The 24,019-nt window shown below is 50.7% G+C and overlaps 1 protein-coding gene across 1 annotated transcript in view; it reads right to left on the bottom strand.

Moving 5' to 3' along the window:
* LOC147110818 (FYVE, RhoGEF and PH domain-containing protein 5-like) overlaps positions 1 to 24,019 on the bottom strand; it is a 1,561,072-nt gene that overhangs the window by 501,054 nt on the left and 1,035,999 nt on the right. The window contains exons 13-16 of the mRNA XM_085999968.1: positions 20,352 to 20,435; positions 2,693 to 2,772; positions 1,497 to 1,596; positions 461 to 601 (exon numbers count right to left, since the gene is read on the bottom strand). Of these exons, the coding sequence (XP_085856094.1) occupies positions 461 to 601; positions 1,497 to 1,596; positions 2,693 to 2,772; positions 20,352 to 20,435 (405 nt within the window). The remainder of the gene's footprint in view (positions 1 to 460; positions 602 to 1,496; positions 1,597 to 2,692; positions 2,773 to 20,351; positions 20,436 to 24,019) is intronic.

Genomic DNA, 24,019 nt, shown 5'->3' with positions numbered 1-24,019 from the left:
GGGTGCGCGGCCCATTCACAGTTTTGCACATGAGCAAAGATTAACATGGATAAAGCCAGTCCCGGGTTGCGTGGGACTGACAGAGAGCTGCACTTAGAGAGAACATTGCCTACAACCCTCCCAGATCTCTGCGCTCCTCCAATTCCGGACTCTTGATCTGATTTTAATCGCTCCACCATTTGCAGCCATGCCTTCAGCTGCCTGGGCCCTAAGCTCTGGAATTCTCTCCCTAAACCTCTCCGGCTCTCTCTCATCCTTTAAGACACCCCTTAAACCTTTCTTCTTTGACCATCTTTTAGTTACCTGTCCTAATATCTCGTTATGTGGCTCGGTGTTAAATCTTATTTGCGAATACTCCTGTGAAGCACCTTGGGACGTTTTACTATGTTAAAGGTGCTATATAAATACAAGTTGTTGTTGTATCCGGGCACTGATGGAGCCGCGGCACTGGTCGACCTACCTTCCCACACGCGTTACAGTGCTGGCGTCTCCATGGCAGGGAGAAGTCACCCGCACAGATCATGCACATCACCACATGGGAGTCGGGGATCAGCATCGGCGGCTTGGTACCCAGACCACTGTCCACCTTCTCAGGAGAGAGCTGGAGGGAGAATAAATGATACACAGAGAGACTGCCATTAATTCAGAGGTCCTGAGAGTTCTAGTTCCAAACACAGAGAGGAGGTGCTGAGGAAAAGACATTGCAGTTAGATACAAAAACTACTAACATCAGTGAGAGGAGAGGCCATGACTTCTAACTGCCTCTGACAGCAAAGTGTAGCCCTCCCCTCCTGAAACCGACAGTCTCTGTGTATCTCTCAGTGTGCATCTTTTACGCTGCCTCGTGGGGTGAGCCTCAGTCTGAGCATTTCAGGCAGTCCAATATAAATTGATCCCACAATAAATCATGTTCTTTTTAGGCCTTGGCTCTTTTCTTGCTGCTCCCTGTTTAAAAAGGCCAATTTGCTGCTCCAATTTCCAGTAGTTTGAATGTTAAAGGTGTGAGTGACCCTTTACTAAAGCGATGCAAGTTCTGTGCTTTTCTCACCCATTGGTTGCCTGTTTCTGAGTTATTTTCTGCTGCTAGTAAACTGCACGACACCTTCTCAGAAGCAGTTGCGAGTGTCAATCCTCCATCAAGCAGGAATCACTCCATCACTTAATGCAGCAACTCACTCACTAACTGTGTCAGCACAGTGTAGTGCTGCCATAACCCACACCCAATCACACTGGGCTCGCCCCCTGCCCGAACATCAGGTACCAGCACCCTGTGACTGCGTGGGATTCGACTGTCTGCTGACAAGTGCCTCACACATGTCTGGAGATCTCTTGTCCAGCAGTGAGAGACTCCTGGGCCCTCCAGGCTATCTCACAGGCTTCCCCTGAAGTCAGCAGTGTCTCAGTCCTCAGTGAGAAGGCGAAGTGTTGGATGAAACTGTGGTCTGTATGAGTGTCAGGTAGGTGACAGTGAGAGAGCTCTCTGCTGCAACACTGACCTCAGCACTCCCTCGCTGGGCCAGGAATGCTTGTATCCTCTGATGATCCTCCACTGCTCTGCTCATGGCAGCCAGCCACTCGTCCCGCTCTGTGGAGGAGCTGAAAGGATAATGTTAGATTATTCACCTTGTCTAAATAAGAGCAGTTACTGCCATCTAACTCCTGATGACAAGTCCTTCCCGACATTTTCAAGTGATGAGGAGCTTTGTAAATGTGTGGATTTTATTTGCCGCTCTTTCAAACCTGTAAAATCCCTCAGACACTGTTGGGACTTGACCATCTGTGGCTAGCTCAGGGAGACACCGTTTAGCAGAAAGTGTTAGAAGCTATAGAAAGGTTTCCCAGCAGTACAGCTGAGTGAAAGGTACAGATACACCCTGGGGAATAATGTACATTGCTCAGACTACAGCCCAAATTAAACTCTCAGGCCGTGAAATTGGTCTTGGGCGATTGTTCAAAACTGGCGATAACAATTCAGCAGCCCGTACTAAAGCCATCTAGTTTGCTTTTTCATGGAACATTCACATCCCTGGGAAAAATATAAACCCTAGATGTGGCTTTTGGGAAAGGCTGAGACCTTCAAATAAAACTAATGAATGCAAAAAGAGAGAAACAGCAAGTTAATGGATGAATTTAATCAGCTGATTGTGAAATATGCAATATTTACAATTCTTTATTAGGTTAAACCCTTACTTTGCATATTAAACATTTCAGGTACTGAGGAAAATGGCAGATTAAATGTTTTTCAAAAATGGGTGAATGATTCAGCTGGTGATGGTGAGATGTGACATCCTCTTCCCAGTCTAAATGTTCACACAAGTACAACACCAAGTAACACTTGTGAGCATTAAGAGTTCACCAAGCACAAGATTTTCAAAAATATGTGGATATTAATGATGATAGTATTGTGACAGTCTAACTGCATTAGGTTTCCTGGAAGGGAGATGCAGGCATTATTCAGATTGTCATTTGTCCCCGTTCAAGTTTAAAGGCACTGGTTTGTGAAAGCACAAGGATGGGAAAGTTCCTTGGAGCAGCTGCTTGGAGGTACGACAGGACCCAACGCAGTGCTGGTGAAGATCCAGCAATGGAGCCGGAGCAGCTCACAGCAAATCCCTGACCCAGCTGGAAGAGGCCCAGGCCAGCTGTGGAAATACAGAGAAAAAGGATCCTGTGCAACTTAGCACCTCGGTACCTGGTGCAGAGAGTGATGGAGCCGTGCACACTCTGGATCCTCAGTGCGTTCTCCGTCTCCTCCACACACACTCTGCTCACCTGACAACACAACAAAGGAGGAAATTAGGAAGGTTCATGGTGGCACACGCAGTTGTACAGAGCAATATCCCAGTGTGTTAACACCAACACGTCGGACCAGGCTCTGCTTCACCCCCCCCCCGCCCCCATAAGCCCCATTGCCCCCCTGGCCCACGCACCCCATCCCCCGACCCACACGCCCCATCCCTCGATCCACGCACCCCATCACCCTCCCCGACCCACGCGCCCCATTATACTCCATCTGCCCACTACTTAGTCCATCTATATCCGTTTGCAGGCTTTGTGTTCTCCTCACAGCTTACTGTCCCACCTAGCTTTGGATTGTTAGCAAACTTGGATACATTACACTCAGTCCCTTCATCTAGGTCATTAATATAGATTGTAAATAGCTGAGGCCCCAACACTGATCCTTGCGGCACCCCACTAGTTACAGCCTGCCAACCAGAAAAAGATCCGTTTATCCCTACTCTGTTTCTGTCCGTTAACCAATCCTCCATCCATGCTACTATATTATCCCCAACCCTATGAGTCCTAATCTTGTGTAACAACCTTATATATGGTACCTTATCGAATGCCTTTTGGAAATCCAAATATACTACATCCACTGGTTTCCCTTTATCTACGCTGCTAGTTACATCCTCAAAAAACTCCAATAAATTTGTCAAACGTGATTTAACTTTCATAAAACCATGCTGACTCTGCCTAATCATATGATTTTCTAAGCGCCGTTACTAAATCCTTAATAATTAATTCCAGCATTATCCCGCACATTCTCCAGTGCGTGCGTAGCCTCCCCTCTGTCTCCAGTGTACACACTGTTTCCCCTCAGTCTCCAGTGTACACACTGATTCAGCTCTGCCTCCAATGTACACACTGTTTCCCCTCTGCCTCCAGTGTACACAACGTTTCCCTCTGTCTCCAATGTACACACTGTTTCCCCTCTGCCTCCAGTGTACACAATGTTTCCCTCTGTCTCCAGTGTACACACTGTTTCCCCTCTGCCTCCAGTGTACACAATGTTTCCCTCTGTCTCCAATGTACATACTGTTTCCCCTCTGCCTCCAGTGTACACAATGTTTCCCTCTGTCTCCAGTGTACACAATGTTTCCCTCTGTCTCCAGTGTACACACTGTTTCCCCTCTGCCTCCAGTGTACACAATGTTTCCCTCTGCCTCCAATGTACACACTGTTTCCCCTCTGCCTCCAGTGTACACAATGTTTCCCTCTGCCTCCAATGTACACACTGTTTCCCCTCTGCCTCCAGTGTACACAATGTTTCCCTCTGTCTCCAATGTACATACTGTTTCCCCTCTGCCTCCAGTGTACACAATGTTTCCCTCTGTCTCCAGTGTACACACTGTTTCTCCTCTGCCTCCAGTGTAAGCTCTATTTCCCCTCTCTCTCCAGTGAAAGCACTGCTTCCCCTCTGTCTCCTCTGGGGGAGAGTTTAAACTAAAATGGCAGGGGGTTGGGAACCTGAGCAGGGAGACAAAGGAAAGGGAAACAAGGATAGAAGCAAAAGACAGGAAGGAGAAAAATAAAGGTGGCAGTCAGGGAAATCAAGGGTTTAAATCAAACATGGCCACAGTAAATAATAATTCTAAAAGGTCTAAGAGCGTTAAAAAAACAAGCCTGAAGGCTTTGGGGGAGAAATTCAGCATCGCCATATTTGGGGCGTTATACTCGAGCGGACGCAAAATTTAGTGCCTGGCGCAAATTATCGCCACCTACTGCTAAATTGACCTGCTTCACTCCAGGAGGTGCTTGGAGCGCTAAAACAGGTGCTGCATGACTGTCTTAAGGCGCTAAGCCGGAGAAGTGAGGTGCTACCATCGAGGGCGGGCGCAGCACAGGTGCGACCAGTTAGCGATTGCACGCAGACATGCTGGCGCCGGTCAGCTCTTAAAGGGGATGTTCAATCTTGGATTGCAGCCATACCCTGCGCATCGGAGCCCTGATTCTCGGCCTGGACAGACCTGCTGCCACATTCTAACGCCAAGTCCATGGAGAGGGCCAGGGAGTGAGCGCAGTGGTTCAGTGAGGGGGCCCTGCAGGTTCTGGTTGGCGCAGTGGAGTGCAGGCGATCTATCCTGTTTCCGGACACTGGCAGGAGGCCGCTGCCCAATGACTATCGCAAAGCTTGGAGGGAGGTGGCTCACAGAGTGACCTCCAGCAGCATAGTGTATAGGACCGCTGTGCAATACAGGAAGAAGTCCTGGAGGGGGAGGGTGAACAGTCAGAGGTCGTGGTCCACATTGGTACCAACGACATAGGTAAAAAGAGGGATGAGGTCCTGCAGCAAGAATTTAGGGAGCTAGGTAGAAGTTTAAAGAGCAGGACCTCAAAGGTTGTAATCTCTGGATTACTCCCGGTGCCACGTGCTAGTGAGTATAGAAATAGGAAGATAGAACAGATTAATGCGTGGCTAAAGGGATGGTGCAGGAGGGAGGGCTTTAGCTTCCTGGATCACTGGGTCTGCTTCTGGGAAAGGTGGGACTTGTACAAGACGGACGGTTTACACCTGAACCAGAGGGGAACTAATATCCTTGCGGGGAGGTTTGCTAGCACTGCTGGGGGGGGGTTTAAACTAACTTGGCAGGGGGATGGGATACAGAGTGGAGCTATAGTAGGAGGTGATTTACAGCCAAATACGGAGTAAAAAACAAGTCAGCTGGGAAGGCAGAGCAAATATGTGAAGGCAAAAGGGAATATGGCAGGGCTGGAAGGCATTTATTTTAATGCAAGGAGTCTTGCAAATAAGGTGGATGAACTGAAGTTGTTGTTGAACACATGGGAGTACGATATTGTTGCTATCACGGAGACATGGTTGAGGGAGGGTCAGGACTGGCAGCTCAATATTCCGGGGTATAGAATCTTCAGGCGAGACAGAGGGGGGTGTAAAAGGGGAGGGGGTGTTGCAATATTAATTAAGGAGTCAATTACTGCTGTAAGGAGGGACGATATATTAGCGGGTTCCTCTAATGAGGCCATATGGGTAGAACTTAAAAACAAAAAGGGGGCAAGCACTTTGCTGGGAGTGTACTATAGGCCCCCAAACAGTCAGGGGGAGATAGAGGAACAGATATGTAGGCAAATCTCAGAGAAGTGCAAAAATAATAGGGTAATAATAGTGGGGGATTTCAACTTCCCCAATATAAATTGGGATAGTCAGAGTGTGAAAGGCTTAGAGGGTGCAGAATTCTTAAAGTGCATCCAGGAGAGCTTTTTGAGCCAACATGTAGAAAGTCCTACAAGAGAGGGGGCGGTACTGGACCTAATTCTAGGGAATGTAGCCGGGCAAGTGGTGGAAGTGTCAGTAGGAGAGCATTTTGGCGACAGTGACCATAATTCGGTGAGATTTAAGGTGGTCATGGAAAAAGACAAAGACGGCCCGGAAATAAGGGTTCTAAATTGGGGGAAGGCCGATTTTAATATGATAAGGCAGGATCTGGCCAAAGTGGACTGGGAGCAGCTACTTATCGGAAAATCCACATCAAAACAGTGGGAGACTTTCAGAAGGGAAATAAATAGAGTACAACGCCAACATGTTCCTGTAAAGGTCAAGGGCGGGACCAACAAGCAAAGGGAACCTTGGATGACAAGGGATATACAAAAATGCATTAGGAAAAAAAGGGGGGCTTTTGGCAGTTACAAAAGACTAAGGACGGAGGAAGCCCTAGAGGAGTATAAAAAGTGCAGGGGCATACTTTAAAAAGAAATTAGGAGGGCAAGGAGGGGCCATGAAATAACACTGGCGAGCAAAATAAAGGAAAATCCTAAGATGTTTTATAAGTATATTAAGGGCAAGAGGATAACCAGGGAAAGGGTAGGGCCCATTAGGGACCAAAGTGGCAATCTGTGTGTAGAGCCAGATGATGTAGGCGGGGTCTTAAATGAATTTTTTGCATCTGTGTTCACTATGGAGAAAGACGATGTAAACATAGAAATCGGGCAAGGGGACTGTGACATACTTGAACATATTAGCATCGAGAGGGAGGAGGTACTAGCGGTTTTAGCAGGCCAAAAAGTGGATAAAGCCCCAGGCCCAGACGAGATGTATCCCAGGCTGTTGTGTGAGGCAAAGGAGGAGATTGCAGGGGCTCTGACACAAATTTTCAGAACCTCTCTGACCACAGGGGATGTACCAGAGGACTGGAGAACAGCTAACATAGTACCATTATTCAAGAAGGGTAGCAGGGATAAACCAGGGAATTACAGGCCAGTGAGCCTAACATCTGTGGTAGGGAAATTATTGGAAAAAATTCTGAGGGACAAAATTAGTCTCCACTTGGAGAGGCAAGGATTAATCGGGGATAGTCAACATGGCTTTGTCAAGGGTAAATCATGTCTGACCAATCTGATTGAATTTTTCGAGGGGGTGACTAGGTGTGTGGATGAGGGAAATGCTGTGGATGTGGTTTACATGGACTTCAGTAAAGCTTTTGACAAGGTCCCGCATAGGAGACTGGTCAAGAAGGTAAGAGCCCATGGGATCCAGGGTGCCTTGGAGCGTTGGATCCTAAACTGGCTGAGTGGCAGGAGGCAGAGGGTGATGGTCGAAGGTTGTTTCTGTGACTGGAAGCCTGTGTCCAGTGGGGTACCGCAGGGATCGGTGCTGGGTCCCTTGCTGTTTGTGATCTACATAAATGATTTGGATGAGAATGTAAAAGGTATGATCAGTAAGTTCGCAGATGACACGAAAATTGGTGGGGTGGTAAATTGCGAGGAGGAAAGCCTCAGGCTACAGGACGATATAAACGGGTTGGTCAGATGGGCAGAAAAGTGGCAAATGGAATTAAACCCTGAAAAGTGCGAGGTGATGCATTTTGGATGGACAAATAAGGCAAGGGAATACACAATGAGTGGTAGGACCCTAGGAAGTACAGAGGGTCAGAGGGACCTTGGTGTACATGTATATAGATCCCTGAAGGCAGCGGAACAGGTAGATAAGGTGGTTAAAAAGGCATATGGGATACTTGCCTTCATTAGCCGAGGCATAGAATATAAGAGCAGGGAGGTTATGATGGAGCTGTAGAAAACGCTGGTAAGGCCACAGCTGGAGTACTGTGTGCAGTTCTGGTCACCTCACTATAGGAAGGATGTGATTGCTTTGGAGAGGGTGCAGAGAAGATTCACCAGGATGTTACCTGGGATGGAGCGTCTCAGCTATGAAGAAAGGCTAAACAGGCTGGGGTTGTTTTCCTTGGAGCAAAGAAGGCTGAGGGGGGACCTGATTGAGGTGTACAAAATTATGAGGGGCATAGATAGGGTAGATAAAGAGGAACTTTTCCCCTTAATACGGGGGTCAATAACAAGGGGGCATAGATTCAGGGTAAGGGGCAGGAGATTTAGAGGGGACTTGAGGAGGAACTTTTTCACCCAGAGGGTGGTTGGAATCTGGAACTCACTGCCTGAAAGGGTGGTCGAGGCAGGATCCCTCACAACATTCAAGAAGCATTTAGATGAGCACTTGAAATGCCATTGCATACAAGGCTATGGACCAAATGCTGGAAAATGGGATTAGACTGGACAGGGATTGATGGACGGCGCAGACACGATGGGCCGAAGGGCCTCTTTCTGTGCTGTAAAACTCTATGACTCTATGACCTCACTTGGGTCGTCAGGGTGAGTACACTTTTCAGTATCCTCTTCATCCCTGCATGCCCACCTCACTTTATGGCCAAAGGGTCCTGAAAGCCCCAATGCCCAGCCTTCATCCAACACCTATGTGCCTTTCATGAAACTCACATGCACATTCAGCACTTTACACACTAAGGGCTAATTGACCATGGGAGGCAGTGCAGCCAAGATCAGGGCTTCACACTGTAAGGGCTATTCGACCATGGGAGGCAGTGCAGCCAAGATCAGGGCTTCACACTGTAAGGGCTATTCGACCATGGGAGGCAGTGCAGCCAAGATCAGGGCTTCACACTGTACTCGGAGCCCGTCCTTTCTCTTACAGGGCAAGCTGGCCCATAACAGGAGGCAGCAGCAATGGACCGGGGGAGGCCGGCCTCACATTCAAGACCTCAGCGATCTGGAGCAGCGAGTCCAGCGGATTATGGCAGGCCGGATGATTGGCCCCGTCGCCACTGGAGATGCCGACCCCGTTCTGGACAGCAATGGTAAGGTCATCACCTTTTTGACCTCTCTCCTTCCACTTGTGCCTCACACCAGCATCCTTTGCCACTATCGAACCAATACAGTGCATTGCAGCACTCATGCCTCCCTCGCTGCCGCCCTGTCCTCACGCTAAAGCATCTCTTGTACCTCCCTGGTTTCAGATGCTGATTCTCCAGTTGAGGAGGCGGGCCCTCAAGCTGCCACTGTGAGTGAATCTGAAGGCGAGGAGGAAGAGGAAGCCGGACCATCAGTGCCACCCTCAGCCGAGGCAGCCCATGGCCATAATGGGGACACGTCTTCCCTGGAAGGGAGCAGGGGGGAAGGGTCTGAGGAGGGTGAAGCTGCGCGGCCCAGCGGGCTGCAGCAACGTGGGGGGGGTGGTAGGGAAGCTCGGCGGCCTTCTCCCCGGAGGGAGAGTCTGGCCTCGAGTCCTGCTACAGTGAGCGCAGGAGAGGTGCGGCTCCTCACTGAAATGGGTGCCCAGGCGGATCACAGACACATTGAGCTCATGGCTGCAGTGGCAAGGATGCCCGAATCCATTGAGTCACTGGCAAGGAGTGTCCAGGACTTCGGCGCAGCACTGGCAAGGAGTCTGCAAGACTTCGGTGCAGCACAAGCGGCTTCCACGCAATTGCTTAGTGGTGCAATGCAGTCAGTGGCTGGTCTGATGCAGACGCAGATTGAGGCCACACGAGCACTGACTGCTGCCACCCTCACTGGATCAGGCATGAATCGCCGGGGCCCTTGCCGTGCCGCAGCAGGCCAGCAGTCTGTGCTTCAGCAGATTGCTCCACATGCTGCAGTGCTGCCCCGTGGGAGTGCCAGTGTGTCGTCCGACCAGGGAGTGGCTGTCCTCTTTCAGGATGGCAGCATTCCTGCTGTCAACACTGTCACTTCTCCACTGCAGCTGCCACCACCTGTAGGACAGACTGCTGCCGCCCATGCAGAGTTGGAGCAGTCAGCAGCCGGGCCCTCCAGGCCCAGAGCTGGTCCAGGCCGTACCTCAAGGGCATCTGCCGACTCAGTTTCTGACACTCAGCAGCCTTCCCCCAGCCTTGCTGCAGCCACTGGGGCCCCATTGCGGAGGAGCTGCAGGGTGGGAAGGGGCCAATCTCGCAAGCGAAGCAGATCACCCTCGAAGGGCAAAAAGTAGGAGGTGTGGCAAAATGCTGTAAATTTTTTTACTGAAGGCCGAGGATCGTGGTCATTTTTTGGTTACTCTTTTGTTCATTGTCTCCAGGTTGTGAGAGCCAGGTATGTGTCTGACTGCTTTTTTGGGGGTTTCTCTCTGTTACTTTGTCATGCGGGAAGGGCACACAGTTTGTTAAATAAAGGGCACACAGTCTGTTAAATAAAGAAGTGTCTTTATTCAGATTGTGGATGTTTGCCCTTTGATCTATTTGTTGCCTTGACCGGCTCAGGGGTTGCGGAACGGTTCCATTCATGTTCTTTCAATGGCACAAGCCATTCCCTCAGAGGGGGCCTAGAACCGACTTGCAATGGATGGCCCTTGCACTTTGTGCCTCCCTCCTGTCCTGGTGCTCCTCCTCCTCCTCCTCCTCCTCCTCCTCCTCTGCTGGTGCTCCAATGTCTGGTGGCAGTGGCTGAGTCCTGAGGATTGCCAGGTTATGCAGCACACTACAATGAAATGGGAGACTCGCTCAGGTGAGTAATGAAGGGCTCCCCCGGAATGGTCCATACAGTGGGACCGTTGCTTTAGCACGCCGATTGTGTGCTCAATGATGTTCCTGGTCACTTGATGGCTCTCATTGTATCGTTCTTCAGCAGGGGTGCTGGGCGCACGGAGCGGGGTCATCAGCCAGGTGCACAGAGGATAGCCCCTGTCCCCGAGAAGCCAGCCTCCTGGGTGAGCCGGGGCTTCGAAAAGGTCTGCCACAGAAGTCTGGCACAGGATGAAGGCATCGTGGCTGCTGCCTGGAAAGCGGGTATTGACAGCGAGTATCAGCTGTCTGTGGTCACACACCAACTGGACGTTCAAGGAATGGAACCCCTTCCGGTTGCGGTAATCCTCGGCATTCTCTTGCGGCGCCCGCAAAGCCACATGCGTGCAGTCAATGGCACCCTGGGCCATGGGGAAGCCCGCTATTCTTGCAAATCCCATTGCACGATCTTGCTGCTTGTCCAGGGTCATGGGGAAGGAAATGTACTGACATCTCCTTTTAAAGAGGGCATTCGTGACTTGACAGATGCAGCAATGCACCGCGAACTGGGAGATATTGGCAATGTCCCCAGTAGCGGATTGGAAGGAGCCGCTGGCATAGAAGTTGAGAGCCACTGTCACCTTCACTGCCACCGACAGAGACGTCTTGCTCCTCAGTTGAGGCTGCAGATCTGGCTGAAGCAGGTGGCAGAGCTCAGTGACCACCTCCCTGCTGAATCGAAGCCTCCGAAAACACTGCTCCTCAGACATGTTGAGGTATGAGAACTGTTGGCAGAATACCCTGGGAGGGTAAGGTCTCGTGTGCCGACGCCTGTTGGCCCTCCTCCGTCTGGCCATGATTGGCACTCTCTCTCTGCGTCTCTGAGCCCTCTCAATGTAATGGAGAAACCCAATGTTTTCACCCATTGCAGCCCCCATAGTATGTGGCCACTCAAGGTTATGCCAGTGAAAAAGTAAACCAACTACAAAGTTCTGGGCCGAAGCCAGAAGTACCTGTGCGAGCGCTGACTCAATGCAGAAAGCTCTCTCCCTTTGTCTCTCTGCAAATCTCTCTCTCTCACACAGAAGGAGTGGTCCAAAAATGGCTACCACAAAGAAGCCAGGAAGAGCCCCCTTTAAATAGCACCCCCCCAGCCCCACAGCGACTGGGAACTGTTAAATCTGTGAGTTGTTCAAGTAATTAATACTCAGACTTAATCAGTAACAATAAAACAGGTCTTTACTGGTTGGAGGTAGGGACTACACGTAGGTCTTTACTTCATGCCCACAGGCGGGAACTGAGGGGAGATCAGTACCCACAGTACTATTTATACCCCTATGGCCAGGAGTGGTACTGCGTATCACTACGCCCAACAAGTAGTGCAGTCCTGTCCATAGGTTCAAAGTAGCACACATATTACATACACAACAGGAACCGTTCCTGTCAACCAGTCGCTGGGAGCGCCAGGCGGAAAGGAGGGGGGCACCACTGAAGTTCCAGTTCAGGGCGCCCCAAGGGCGTTGCACCATGAAATGACATCAGGATCTGCGCGCGCAGCTGAGCGGGCGTTGCGGTTTTGCGCCGCTGCTAAATGTCTGCTCAATTTCGCGAGAGGCGCAGGTCTCACCGCGCCCGGGCGCAGGCCGCATCGCGCCCCACTTAAGGTGCTATCGGGTGGCGCAAACAACTGAATTTCTCCCCCTTTGTGTGTTAATGCAAGGAGCATTCATAATAAGGTGGATGAATTAGCTGTGCAAATAGAGGTAAACGAATATGATATGATTGGGATTACGGAAACATGGCTCCAGGGTGGCCAATGCTGGGAACTCAACATCCAGGGGTATACAATATTCAGGAAAGATAGGCAAAAAGGAAAAGGAGGTGGTCAAAGAGGGGATTAACACAATTGTAAGGAAGGACATTGGCTCTGATGATATGGAATCTGTATGGGTAGAACTGAGAAATACCAAGGGGCAGAAAAAGTTAGTGGGAGTGGTATATCGACCTTCAAACAGTAATGCGGAGGTTGGGGATGGCATTAAAAGGGAAATTAGAGAAGCGTGCAATAAGGGCACAGCAGTTATCATGGGTGACTTTAATCTACATATAGATTGGGCTAACCAAATTAGTAACAATACTGTGGAGGAGGAATTCCTGGAGTGTATACGGGATGGTTTCCTGGACCAATATGTTGAGGAACCAACTAGAGATCAGGTTATCTTAGACTGGGTATTATGTAATGAGAAAGGATTAATTAGCAATCTTGTTGTGCAAGGCCCCTTGGGTTGGAGCGATCATAATATGATCGAATTCTTCATTAAGATGGAGAGTGAAGTAGTTGACTCAGAGACTCGGGTCCTGAGTTTAAATAAAGGAAACTACGATGGTATGAGGTGCGAGTTGGGTAGGATTGATTGGGGAATGTCACTCAAAGGGCTGACGGTGGATAGGCAATGGCAAACATTCAAAGATCGCATGGATGAACTACATAGTTTGGCATAAAAAGAAAACAAAAAAGGTGACTCAACCGTGGCTAACAAGGGAAATTAGGGATACCATAAGATCCAAGGAGAGGACATATAAATTGGCCAGAAAAAGCAGTAAACCTGAGGATTGGGAGCAGTTTAGGATTCAACAAAGGAGTACAAAGGGATTAATTAAGAAGGGGAAAATAGAGTAAGAGAGTAAGCTGGCAGGTAACTTAAAAACTGACTGTAAAAGCTTTTATAGAAGAGAAAAAGATTGGTGAAGTCAAGCGTAGGTCCCTTGCAGTCAGAATCAGGGGAATTTATAATGGGGAACAAAGAAATGGCAGACCAATTAAATACATACTTTGGTTCTGTCTTCACAAAGGAGTGGCATGGTGGTTAGCACTGTTGCCTCACAGCGCCAGGGACCCGGGTTCAAATCTGGCCTCGGGCAACTGTCTGTGTGGAGTTTGCACATTCTCCCTGTGTCTGCGTGGGTTTCCTCCGGGTGCTCCGGTTTCCTCCCACAGTCCAAAGATGTGCAGGTTAGGTTGATTTGGCTATGATAAATTGACCCTTAGTGTTAGGGGATTAAATACGTGGGGTTACAGGGATAGGGTGGGATATGTGTCGGTGCAGGCTCGATGGGCCAAAATGGCCTCTATCTGCACTGTAGATTCTGTGATTCTGTGACACAAATAATCTCCCAGAGATGCCGGGGAACATAGGGTCTAATGAGAGGGAGGAACTGGTTGGCGGACAGAAAGCAAAGAGTTGGAATAAACGGGTCGTTTTCCGAGTGGCAGGCAGTAACTAGTGGGGTACCGCAGGGATCGGTCCTAGGACCCCAGCTATTCACAATATATATTAATGATCTAGATGAGGGAACTAGACGTAATATCTCCAAGTTTGCAGATGACACAAAGTTGCGTGGGCATGTGTGCTGTGAGGAGGTTGCCGAGAAACTCCAGGATGATTTGGACAGGTTGGGTGATTGGGCAGAAGCATGGCAGATGCAATATAACGTGGATAAATGCGAGGTTATCCACTTTGGTGTCAAAAACAGGAAGGCAGATTATTATCTGAATGGCAATAGATTGGGAGAAGGGGAAGTGCAACGAGACCTGGGTGTCCTTGTGCACTAGTCGCTGAAGGTAAGCATGCAGGTGCAGCAGGCGGTTAAGAAGCCAAATGGTATGTTGGCTTTCGTAGCGAGAGGGTTCGAGTACAGGAACAAGGATGTCTTGCAGCAGTTGTACAGGGCCTTGGTGAGACCACATCTTGTGTGCAGTTTTGGTTGCCTTATCTGAGGAAGGATGTTCTTGCCATGGAGGGAGTGCAGTGAAGATTCACCAGGCTGATACCTGGGATGGCAGGAATGACGTATGAGGAGAGATTGGGTCGATTGGGCTTATACTCGCTGGAGTTTAGAAGAATGAGAGGGGATCTCATTGAAACTTATAAAATTCTAACAGCACTACACAGACTAGATGCAGGAAGGATGTTCCTGATGGCCGGGGAGTCCAGAACCAGGGGTCACAGTCTAAGGATAAAGGGTAAGCCATTTAGGACAGAGATGAGGAGGAATTTCTTCACCCAGTGAGTGGTGAACCTGTGGAATTCTCTACCACAAAAGGCAGTAGAGGCCAATTCATTAAGTATATTCAAGAAGGAGTTAGATATATTTCTTAAGGCTAAAGGGATCAAGGGATATGGAGAGAAGGCAGGGACAGGGTACTGAATTTGGATGGTCAGCCATGATCTCATTGAATGGTGGAGCAGGCTCGAGGGGCCGAATGGCCTTCTCCTGCTCCTATCTTCTATGTTTCTGTGGCGGAGCCACCATTGGGCTATGGACATTGTATATAATTCCTTTTTACAGCTCTGTTATATAGTCTGACAATTTACCTTTAAATGTATCTGTTACTGCACTCAGGCTTCATTCCTGTACTCTGCGTGATGACGTCATGACGTCAGAGCTCGGAACCCTCTAGCAGTTCCAGACAGTTGGAGAGAGGGTCATAGCTCGGAACCTTCTAGCAGTTCCAAGCAATTAAAGAAAGGTTTCCAAGCAGACCAGACACGTTTCCAGTTCATCCTGTGGTTGTTAACTTGCTTTGTTTGTTCATTAAAGTTAATTGTTTTGACTTCATGAGTCGAACTCCATCTTTTGGTAAGGAACAGAGGTTCCTACATTGATGACCCCATTTTTCTTCGAACAAATTCGTTGAAAAAACAACATGGACATGAACGCCGTCACGATCAAACTACCACACTTTTGGGAGCAGCAGCCAGCCGTGTGGTTTTGCCAGGCAGAAGCTCAATTCCAGATCCGGGGAATTACAGCGGATTCGACCCGTTACTATTACGTGGTCTCCGCCCTCGACAGTGCCACGGCCTCGCGAGTCGTCAGCCTCCTCGAAAGTCCGCCTACCGACGGCAAGTATGAAGCATTAAAAACACGCCTTCTCCAAATTTTCGGTCTGTCCAAATCTGAACGTGCCCGACGCCTAATCGCCATGCCCGGTCTCGGGGACTCAAAACCCTCAGAGCTCATGAGCCAGATGCTCACGTTGCTCGGCTCGGAATCCGTGTGTTTTTTATTCCGTGAGCTCTTTGTCTGCCAGCTACTGGATCCCGTGCAGACTGCCTTGGCCAACTCCGCAATCACGGATTGTGCCGAATTCACCGCGGAGGCGGATAACATCTTTGCGGTCGCCCAACAGTCCTGCGCAGCCACAAAACGCCGAGGCAGTCCGGAACCCCCCGCCGACACTGACCCAATTTACCATGAGCTGCAGCCATGTTGCGCCACCACGAGTCGCCCATCCCCCATGAGGGTGAACCAGTCTCCTCTTCCTATGGATTGGTGCATTTACCATTCTCGTTTTGGCGCGAAAGCCAGGAATTGCCGTCCACCCTGCAGTTTCTTCCAAGAAAGAAAAAATCATTTTTCAAGTCGCCGGGGTTCGAGACACCATTCTTATCCTGCTGCACACCCGGGGATTACGATGGCTGTGGGATCTGCAGGAAAACTCCTGTACATCACTGACTCCCTTTCAGGACGCCGCTTCCTCTGCAACACTGGCTCCCAGTGCAGTATCCTGCTGGCGTCGAAGCTCGACCTGCAGTCCGGCAGCCAGGGTCCCCCCCTCAAGGCAGCTAACGGCGCAGAAATCCACACGTTCGGAAAGCGTTGGGTCCAATTAAGTTTCAGCGGCCAGCGTTTTAGATGGGAGTTCATCACTGCAAGGGTTTCGCAGGCCATCCTGGGGGCGGATTTCCTCTGCGCTAATGGTTTCTTAGTCGACGTTCAACACTGCCAGCTCATCAACGCCTCGACTTTTCATTCGGTACCCTGCCACTGAAGCACTGCAACGCATTGGTCTGTGGTTTTTGCAGTCCCCGCCGCCAATGATTTCTCTCGTCTCCTCAAAGATTTCCCCGAGCTCACCAGGCCTACCTTCTCTGCATCAGTAGCAAGACACGGTGTGACGCACCATATTACTACAACAGGGCTCCCCCATTTACGCAAGAGCACGTAAGGTTGGAACCCGTCAAACTTGCGGCGGCCAAGGCAGAGTTTCACACAATGGAACGCCTAGGCATCATCCGACGGTCCAATAGTCCTTGGTCCTCGCCCCTGCACATAGTCCCTAAGCCAGGCGGTGGATGGCGACCATGTAGCGACTACAGGCGCTTGAACGAGGCTACTACCCCGGACAGATATCCAATCCCTCATATACAGGACTTTTCGGCCCACCTGGCGGGGAATTGCATTTTCTCTAAAGTAGACTTCGTACGCAGCTCTCATCAAGTGCCGGTTAATCCTCAAGATGTCCCCAAAACCGCCGTCATCACACCCTTCGGGCTTTTTGAGTTTCTCCGTATGCCATTTGGGCTAAAAAATGCAGCACAGGCTTTCCAACGGCTTATGGATTGCGTCTTTCGAGACCTAACATTCATCTTCGTCTACTTAGATGACATCCTCATTGCCAGTAGCAGCCACACTGAGCACATCATGCACCTGCGTGCCCTGTTCTCTCGCCATAGTCAGCATGGCCTAATCATCAACCCGGCCAAGTGCCACTTTGGTCTGTGCACTATCGACTTCCTGGGCCACAGAATCACCACAGATGGTGCAGTCCCTCTAGCCTCCAAGGTGGAGGCTGTCACATCTTTTCCCCTGCCGAAGACCGTGAAGTCCCTCCAGGAATTCTTGGGAATGGTCAACTTTTATCACAGATTCGTTCCCAAGGCAGCCTTGTTGATGCAACCATTGTACAAGGCCATCAGAGGCAGAGCAGGCAAAGATCAGATAGAGTGGACACCTCACATGAACCAAGTCTTTGTTGATACCAAAAATGCCCTGGCTGCAGCAACCATGTTGGCTCACCCTCTCCCAGGCGCAACCATCGCCCTCACTACAGACGCCTCCGACTACGCCATCGGGGCGGTTCAAGAACAGTGGGTCAATGGGGCTTGGCAACCGCTGGCTTTCTTCAGCCGACAGCTGAGGAAGAATGAACAAAAGTATAGCACCTTCGACAGAGAACTGTTGGCACTCTTCCTGGCCATCTGCCATTTCCGTTTCCTCCTGGAAGGACGGCCATTTATGACTTTTGTTGATCACAAGCCGTTGACCTTCGCGATGGCTAAGACAACAGAACCATGGTCGGCGTGCCAGCAACGCCATCGCACATATATCTCGGAGTTCACCACTGACATCCAGCATGTCTCCGGGAAGGATAACATGATGGCGGATTGCCTCTCCCGCGCTCAGCTCCACGCAGTACATCTTGGTGTCGACTATGTCAGATTGGCGGAAGACCAGAGGGCGGACATGCAGGTGTACCGCACCACACCTTCCAGTTTGCAAGTGGCTGATGTGCCTTTCCAGTCCTCAGGGACCACACTCCTGTGTGACGTTTCCATGGGTGTTCCACGTCCAATCGTCCCGGCCGAATGGTGCAAAATAATCTTTGACACTATCCACGGGTTGTCACATCCTGGCATGAAAGCGTCTCAGCGGTTAATGGCGAAGAAATTCATTTGGAAGGGCATGCATCTCGACGTCCGTGACTGGACAAATTCCTGTGTGACCTGCCAGAAAGCCAAAATACAACGCCATGTAAAAGCCCCACTCTCCACTTTGCCGGTCCCGGAGCGCCGCTTTGACCATGTACACGTAGACCTCGTTGGCCCTCTTCCTCCTTCTCGCGGGCACACTCATCTTCTCACCATAATTTACCGCACTACTAGATGGCCAGAGGTGATTCCTTTGGTTGCAACCACGGCAGCGGACATCTCCAGGGCTTTCATCTCGTCATGGGTGGCACGTTTTGGGGTACCAGCTGACATCTCTTCGGACCGAGGACCTCAGTTCACCTCTGAGCTTTGGAACGCCATTGCTCAAAGTTTCGGTGCCAAACTTCATCGTACCACCGCCTACCATCCACAGGTGAACGGCCTCTGTGAAAGGTTTCACAGGCCTCTTAAAGCAGCACCACGTGCCAGTCTTACCGGGCCGGGGTGGATAGACAAGCTTCCTTGGCTGCTACTAGGTCTTCGCACGGCGCCAAAGGACGACCTGCAATCTTCCTCGGCGGAGTTAGTCTTTGGGCAACCGCTCAGGGTTCCAGGTGATTTTCTTCCTCCTCACACTGAACCTTGGTCTCCAGCTCAGCAACTCATCAGCCATCAGGAAGCGGCCAAGAACTTCATCCCGGTTCCTACTTCACATCATGACCGGCAACATTCCCACGTTCCAGGGGACCTCAAGAACGCGGGGTAAGTGTTCATCCGGCAGGATGCACGCAAAGACCCTCTCAAGCCACCGTACACAGGTCCTTTTCATGTCATCTCCTCGGGCGATAAGACCTTCATAGTCGACATCGGCGGTAAAAATGACCACATCTCTGTAGACCGGCTGAAAGCTGCTCATCTTGACCTCAGCGCACCAGTTGTCACTGCCCAGCCGCCTCGTCACGGTCGTCCTCCTTTGACTGCCGGTGTCCCACAGCCACAGTCGACCATCAAGACAACAGGGTCCATCGCACTGAGTCACCTGCGATCGTCTTCTTCTTCTTCTGCTTCGGCAACATCATTCCAGCCTCAAACTATGGCTGTTTTGTCTTCTACCTCTTCGTTCCAGCCGCCAGAGTACTGTAGTCGTTCAGACAAGCTCGTCAGACCTCCTTCTCGCCTTACCTTCACCGTTAAAAGCAATTCTGGGGGGGCGCATGTGGCAGAGCCACCATTGGGCTATGGACATTGTATATAATTTCTTTTTACAGCTCTGTTATATAATCTGACAATGTACCTTTAAATGTATCTGTTACTGCACTCAGGCTTCATTCCTGTACTCTGCATGATGACGTCATGACGTCAGAGCTCGGAACCTTCTAGCAGTTCCAGCCAGTTGGAGAAAGGTTTCCAAGCAGACCAGACACGTTTCCAGTTCATCCTGTAGTTGTTAACTTGCTTTGTTTGTTCATTAAAGTTTATTGTTTTGACTTCGTGAGTCGAACTCCATCTTTTGGTAAGGAACAGGGGTTCCTACATTTCTATGTTTCTATGTATACACTGTTTCCCCTCTGTCTCCAGTGTACACACTATTTCCCCTGTCTCCAGTGTACACACTGTTTCCCCTCTGTCTCCACTGTACATGCTTTTTCCCCTCAGTCTCCAGAGTAAGCACTGTTTCCCCTCTGTCTCCAGGGTAAGCACTGTTTCCCCACTGTATCGTGTACATGATGTTTCCCCCTTCTCCAGTGTACACACTGTTTCCCCTCTGTCTCCAGTGTACACACTGTTTCCCTCTGTCTCCAGTGTACATGCTATTTCCCCTCAGTCTCCAGAGTAAGCACTGTTTCCCCTCTGTCTCCAGTGTACACACTGTTTCCCTCTGTCTCCAGTGTACATGCTGTTTCCCCTCAGTCTCCAGAGTAAGCACTGTTTCCCCTCTGTCTCCAGTGTACACACTGTTTCCCTCTGTCTCCAGTGTACATGCTGTTTCCCCTCAGTCTCCAGAGTAAGCACTGTTTCCCCTCTGTCTCCAGTGTAAGCACTGTTTCCCCACTCTATCGTGTACATGATGTTTCCCCCTTCTCCAGTGTACACACTGTTTCCCCTCAGTCTCCAGTGTACATGCTGTTTCCCCTCTGTCTCCAGTGTAAGCACTGTTTCCCCTCTGTCTCCAGTGTACAGGCTGTTTCCCCTCTGTCTCCAGTGAACACACTGTTTCCCCTCTGTCTCCAGTGAACACACTGTTTCCCCTCTGTCTCCAGTGTACAGGCTGTTTCCCCAATGGGCGCCTGTCACTTACCTTCATCGCAGTCAGCGGCAGTGTCTTGTTGAGTTGATATTTCCCGCAGTGCTGGGGCGCAGTGTACAGGAACATGTCACTCATCTGTAGAGGAGGATCAGATATTATTGGCCCTGTAGATCCATGATGTGTATCCCCTCAGTCACAGGCAGGGCTCATCCCTTGGATGTCACTGGGAGGAGCAGGCCAGTGTGTGAGAGTCAGAGTGCAGCCCAGACCCAGGTCAGGACACACACTTGAACAGCGCAGGGGCTGGAGCCAAAGCAAAGCAAATCCCCACATTCTTTGACCGTTCGGTTTTCTGAGCACAACAGTGCTGCTCAGCAGCCTGAACAGGAACTTGGTTTGTGGCCTGTTTACTGATCCTGAAATTGTCACCCCATCAGAGGGAGTCTATGGACTGGAAAGTCTTCGGTCCCCGCCACAAACTCCAAACCCCCGCTACTGACTCCATCACTCTCCCTGGCCACTGTCCGAGGCTGAACCGAATGCTGTCATACTTGACCCAGAGCGAAGCTTCCAAACACGTATCCTCTCCATCCCCAAGACCGCCTACTTCACCTCCGTAACATCGCCCAACTCTGCCTCTGCCTCAGCTCATCTGCTACTGAAACCCTCATCCATGCCTTTCTTACCTCTAGACTTGACTATTCCAACACGCTCTTGGCTATTTTAACAACAGATATTTGGGGAAACAATTTAAGCAGTCACCACTTCTTGTTCACTTGCTGCTTTCCATCTGTGCTGAGGCCACTCATGAGGACAGAGGCCAATATTTACTGGGAGAGTTCGGGCGGCAGTGGGGGTTGGGGGAAGAGGTCATGGGTGGGGGAAGAGGTCGGCAGGCGGTGGAAGAGGTCGGGGGGCAGGGAGAGGTCAGGGCGGGGGTGAGGTCGGCAGGTGGGGGAGAGGTTGGGGGTGAGGAAAGAGGTCGGGGCAGGAAGAGGTCGGGGGCAGGGTGAGGTTGGGGGCAGGGTGAGGTCGGGGGCAGGGTGAGGTCGGGGGCAGGGTGAGGTCGGGGGCAGGGAGAGGTCGGGGGCAGGGAGAGGTCGGGGGCAGGGAGAGGTCGGGGGCAGGGAGAGGTCGGGGGCAGGGAGACTTCAGGGGCAGGGAGAGGTTGGGAGCAGGGAGAGGTCAGGGGGCAGGGAGAGGTCAGGGGCAGTGGGAGGGGTTGGGGGTGAGGGAGAGTTTGGGGTGGGGGAGAGTTTGGGGTGGGGGAAGAGGTCAGTGGGCAGGGATGAGGTCGGTGGGCAGGGGATGAGGTCGGGGTGAGGGAGAGGTCAGGGGGCGGGTCGAGGTCAGGGGGTGGGGAGAGGTCAGGGGCGGGGAGAGGTCAGGGCGGCAGGAGGGGTTGGGACAGTGATCGCTAATCCTATTGTGTCAATCACAGAAGGCCATCACTGATCACTTCCTTGTATCGCTCTCCAACCACATCCCCCCTCCCCCTCCCAAACCTACTTCCTTCTGTGTCCATCCCTGGAAAAAAAACTCTCCCAATTCATTTACAACTGCACTTTCAAAACCCCAACTGTCTAACCTTTAGCCTTTAGCCCTCCATTCACCACAACATTTCTGCAGCTACCGATCTGCTCAACCACACCCACACCTCCACCTTTGATGCCCTAGTCCCCATTAAAACCATTACTCTCTCTCACCCTGGCTGTTCCCCCAGTACAGCCCTCATCTCCACTCCCTTACGTCCAAGCAACACAGACTTGAACGGTTATGGTAGACAACTGGTTTTCCATTCACTGCCTGATCTGGCTTGGACCACATAAAGCACTATCGAGTCCTGCTCTCGTCTGCCAAAACTGCTCACTATTCCAGGGTCAGCCTGGAATGCAAAGATAACCCTGGGTTCTTTTCACTACTGTAAACAGTCTTCTTAAACCATTCTACCCTTTCTCTTCCACCCTCACCTCCAGCAACAAGTGCGAGGAGCTCATGGACTCCTTTGTCACTAAGACTGAGAGCATCCGTTTCCCTCCCTTCCCCTAGCCCACCAGGTCAAACTTCCTCTAAGGTTCCCCCCTGCCCTAGCCCTGAACTCACATCTTTCTCTAGTTTCTCTCCTATCACACTCATGCCCTCTCCAAGCTCATCTTGTCCATGTGACCCACCTCCTGCGCCCTCCAGTTCCCACTAAACTGCTGACCATCCAACTTCCTGTCCAGGCTCCCATGTTAGCTGATATTAACGGTTCTCTCTCCTCAGGTACTGTCCCCCCTCCTTCAAATCTACCAGCATCTCCCCTCTCCTCAAAAAAAACAACCATTGACCCTTCCAACCTTGCAAACTAGCACCCCATCTCCAACCTCCCTTTCCACTCCAAAGTTTTTGAACACGCTGTCGCCTTCCAAATCTATGCCCCTCTGTCTCAGAATTCCATGTTTGAATCCCTCCAATCCGGTTTCCACTCCTGCCACAGCATTGAAATGGCTCTTATCAAAGTCACAACTAACATCCCGTATGACTGTGGTAATCTATTCCTCCTCATTCTTCTTGACCTGTCTGCAGCCTTTGACACAGTTGACCACACCATCTCCTCCAACGCCTCTCCACCATCGTCCAGCTTGGTGGGACTGCACTCACCTGGTTCCATTCTTATCTATCTAATTATAGCCAGAGAATCACCTGCAATGGCTGTTCTTCCTGCTCCCGCATCGTTACCTCTGGTGTCCCCGAAGGATCTATCCTTGGTCCCCCCTATTATTTCTCTATGTGTTGCCCGTCAGCGACATCATCCGAAAACACAGCATCAGTTTCCACATGTACGTTGACGACACCCAGCCCGACCTCACCACCACTTTTTAAAATTTGTTTTTATGCGATGTGGGCGTCACTGGCAAGGCCGGCATTTATTGCCCATCCCTAATTGCCCTTGAGAAGGTGGTGGTGAGCTGCCTTCTTGAACTGCTGCAGTCCGTGTGGTGAAGGTACTCCCACAGTGAAGTTAGGGAGGGAGTTCCAGGATTTTGACCCAGCGACGATGAAGAGTCGGCGATATACTTCCAAGTCAGGATGGTGTGTGACTTGGAGGAGAACTTGGAGGTGGTGGTGTTCCCATGCGCCTGCTGCCCTTGTCCTTCTAGGTGGAAGAGGTCGTGGGTTTGGGAGGTACTGCTGAAGAAGCCTTGGTGAGTTGTTGCAGTGCATCTTGTAGATGGTACACACTGCAGCCACAGTACGTCGGTGGTGGAGGGAATGAATGTTTAAGGTGATGGATTGGGTGCCAATTAAGCGGGTTGCTTTGTCCTGGATGGTGTCAAGCTTCTTGAGTGTTGTTCAAGCTACACTCATCCAGGCAAGTGGAGAGTATTCCATCACACTCCTTACTTGTGCCTTGTAGATGGTGGAAAGGCTTTGAGGAGTCAGGAGGTGAGACACTCGCCACAGAATACCTAGCCTCTGACTTGCTCTTGCTGGCACAGTATTTGTGTAGCTGATCCAGTTAAGTTTCTGGTCAATGGTAACCCCCAGGATGTTGATGGTGGGGGATTCGGCGGTGGTAATGCCATTGAATGTCAAGGGGCGGTGTTTAAACTCTCGTTTGTTGGAGATAGTCATTGCCTGGCACTTCCATGGCGCGAATGTTACCTGCCACTTAACAGCCCAAGTCTGAACATCGTCCAGGTCTTGTTGCATGCAGACATGGACTGCTTCATTAT

Source organism: Somniosus microcephalus, chromosome 11 (assembly GCF_052327205.1).
Source record: "Somniosus microcephalus isolate GS21.2 chromosome 11, FLI_Smic_1.0, whole genome shotgun sequence".
In the NCBI taxonomy this organism is placed as follows: Eukaryota; Metazoa; Chordata; class Chondrichthyes; order Squaliformes; family Somniosidae; genus Somniosus; species Somniosus microcephalus.
The sequence above is the reverse complement of the archived record's forward strand: the minus strand, read 5'-3'. Positions and strand labels throughout refer to the sequence as shown.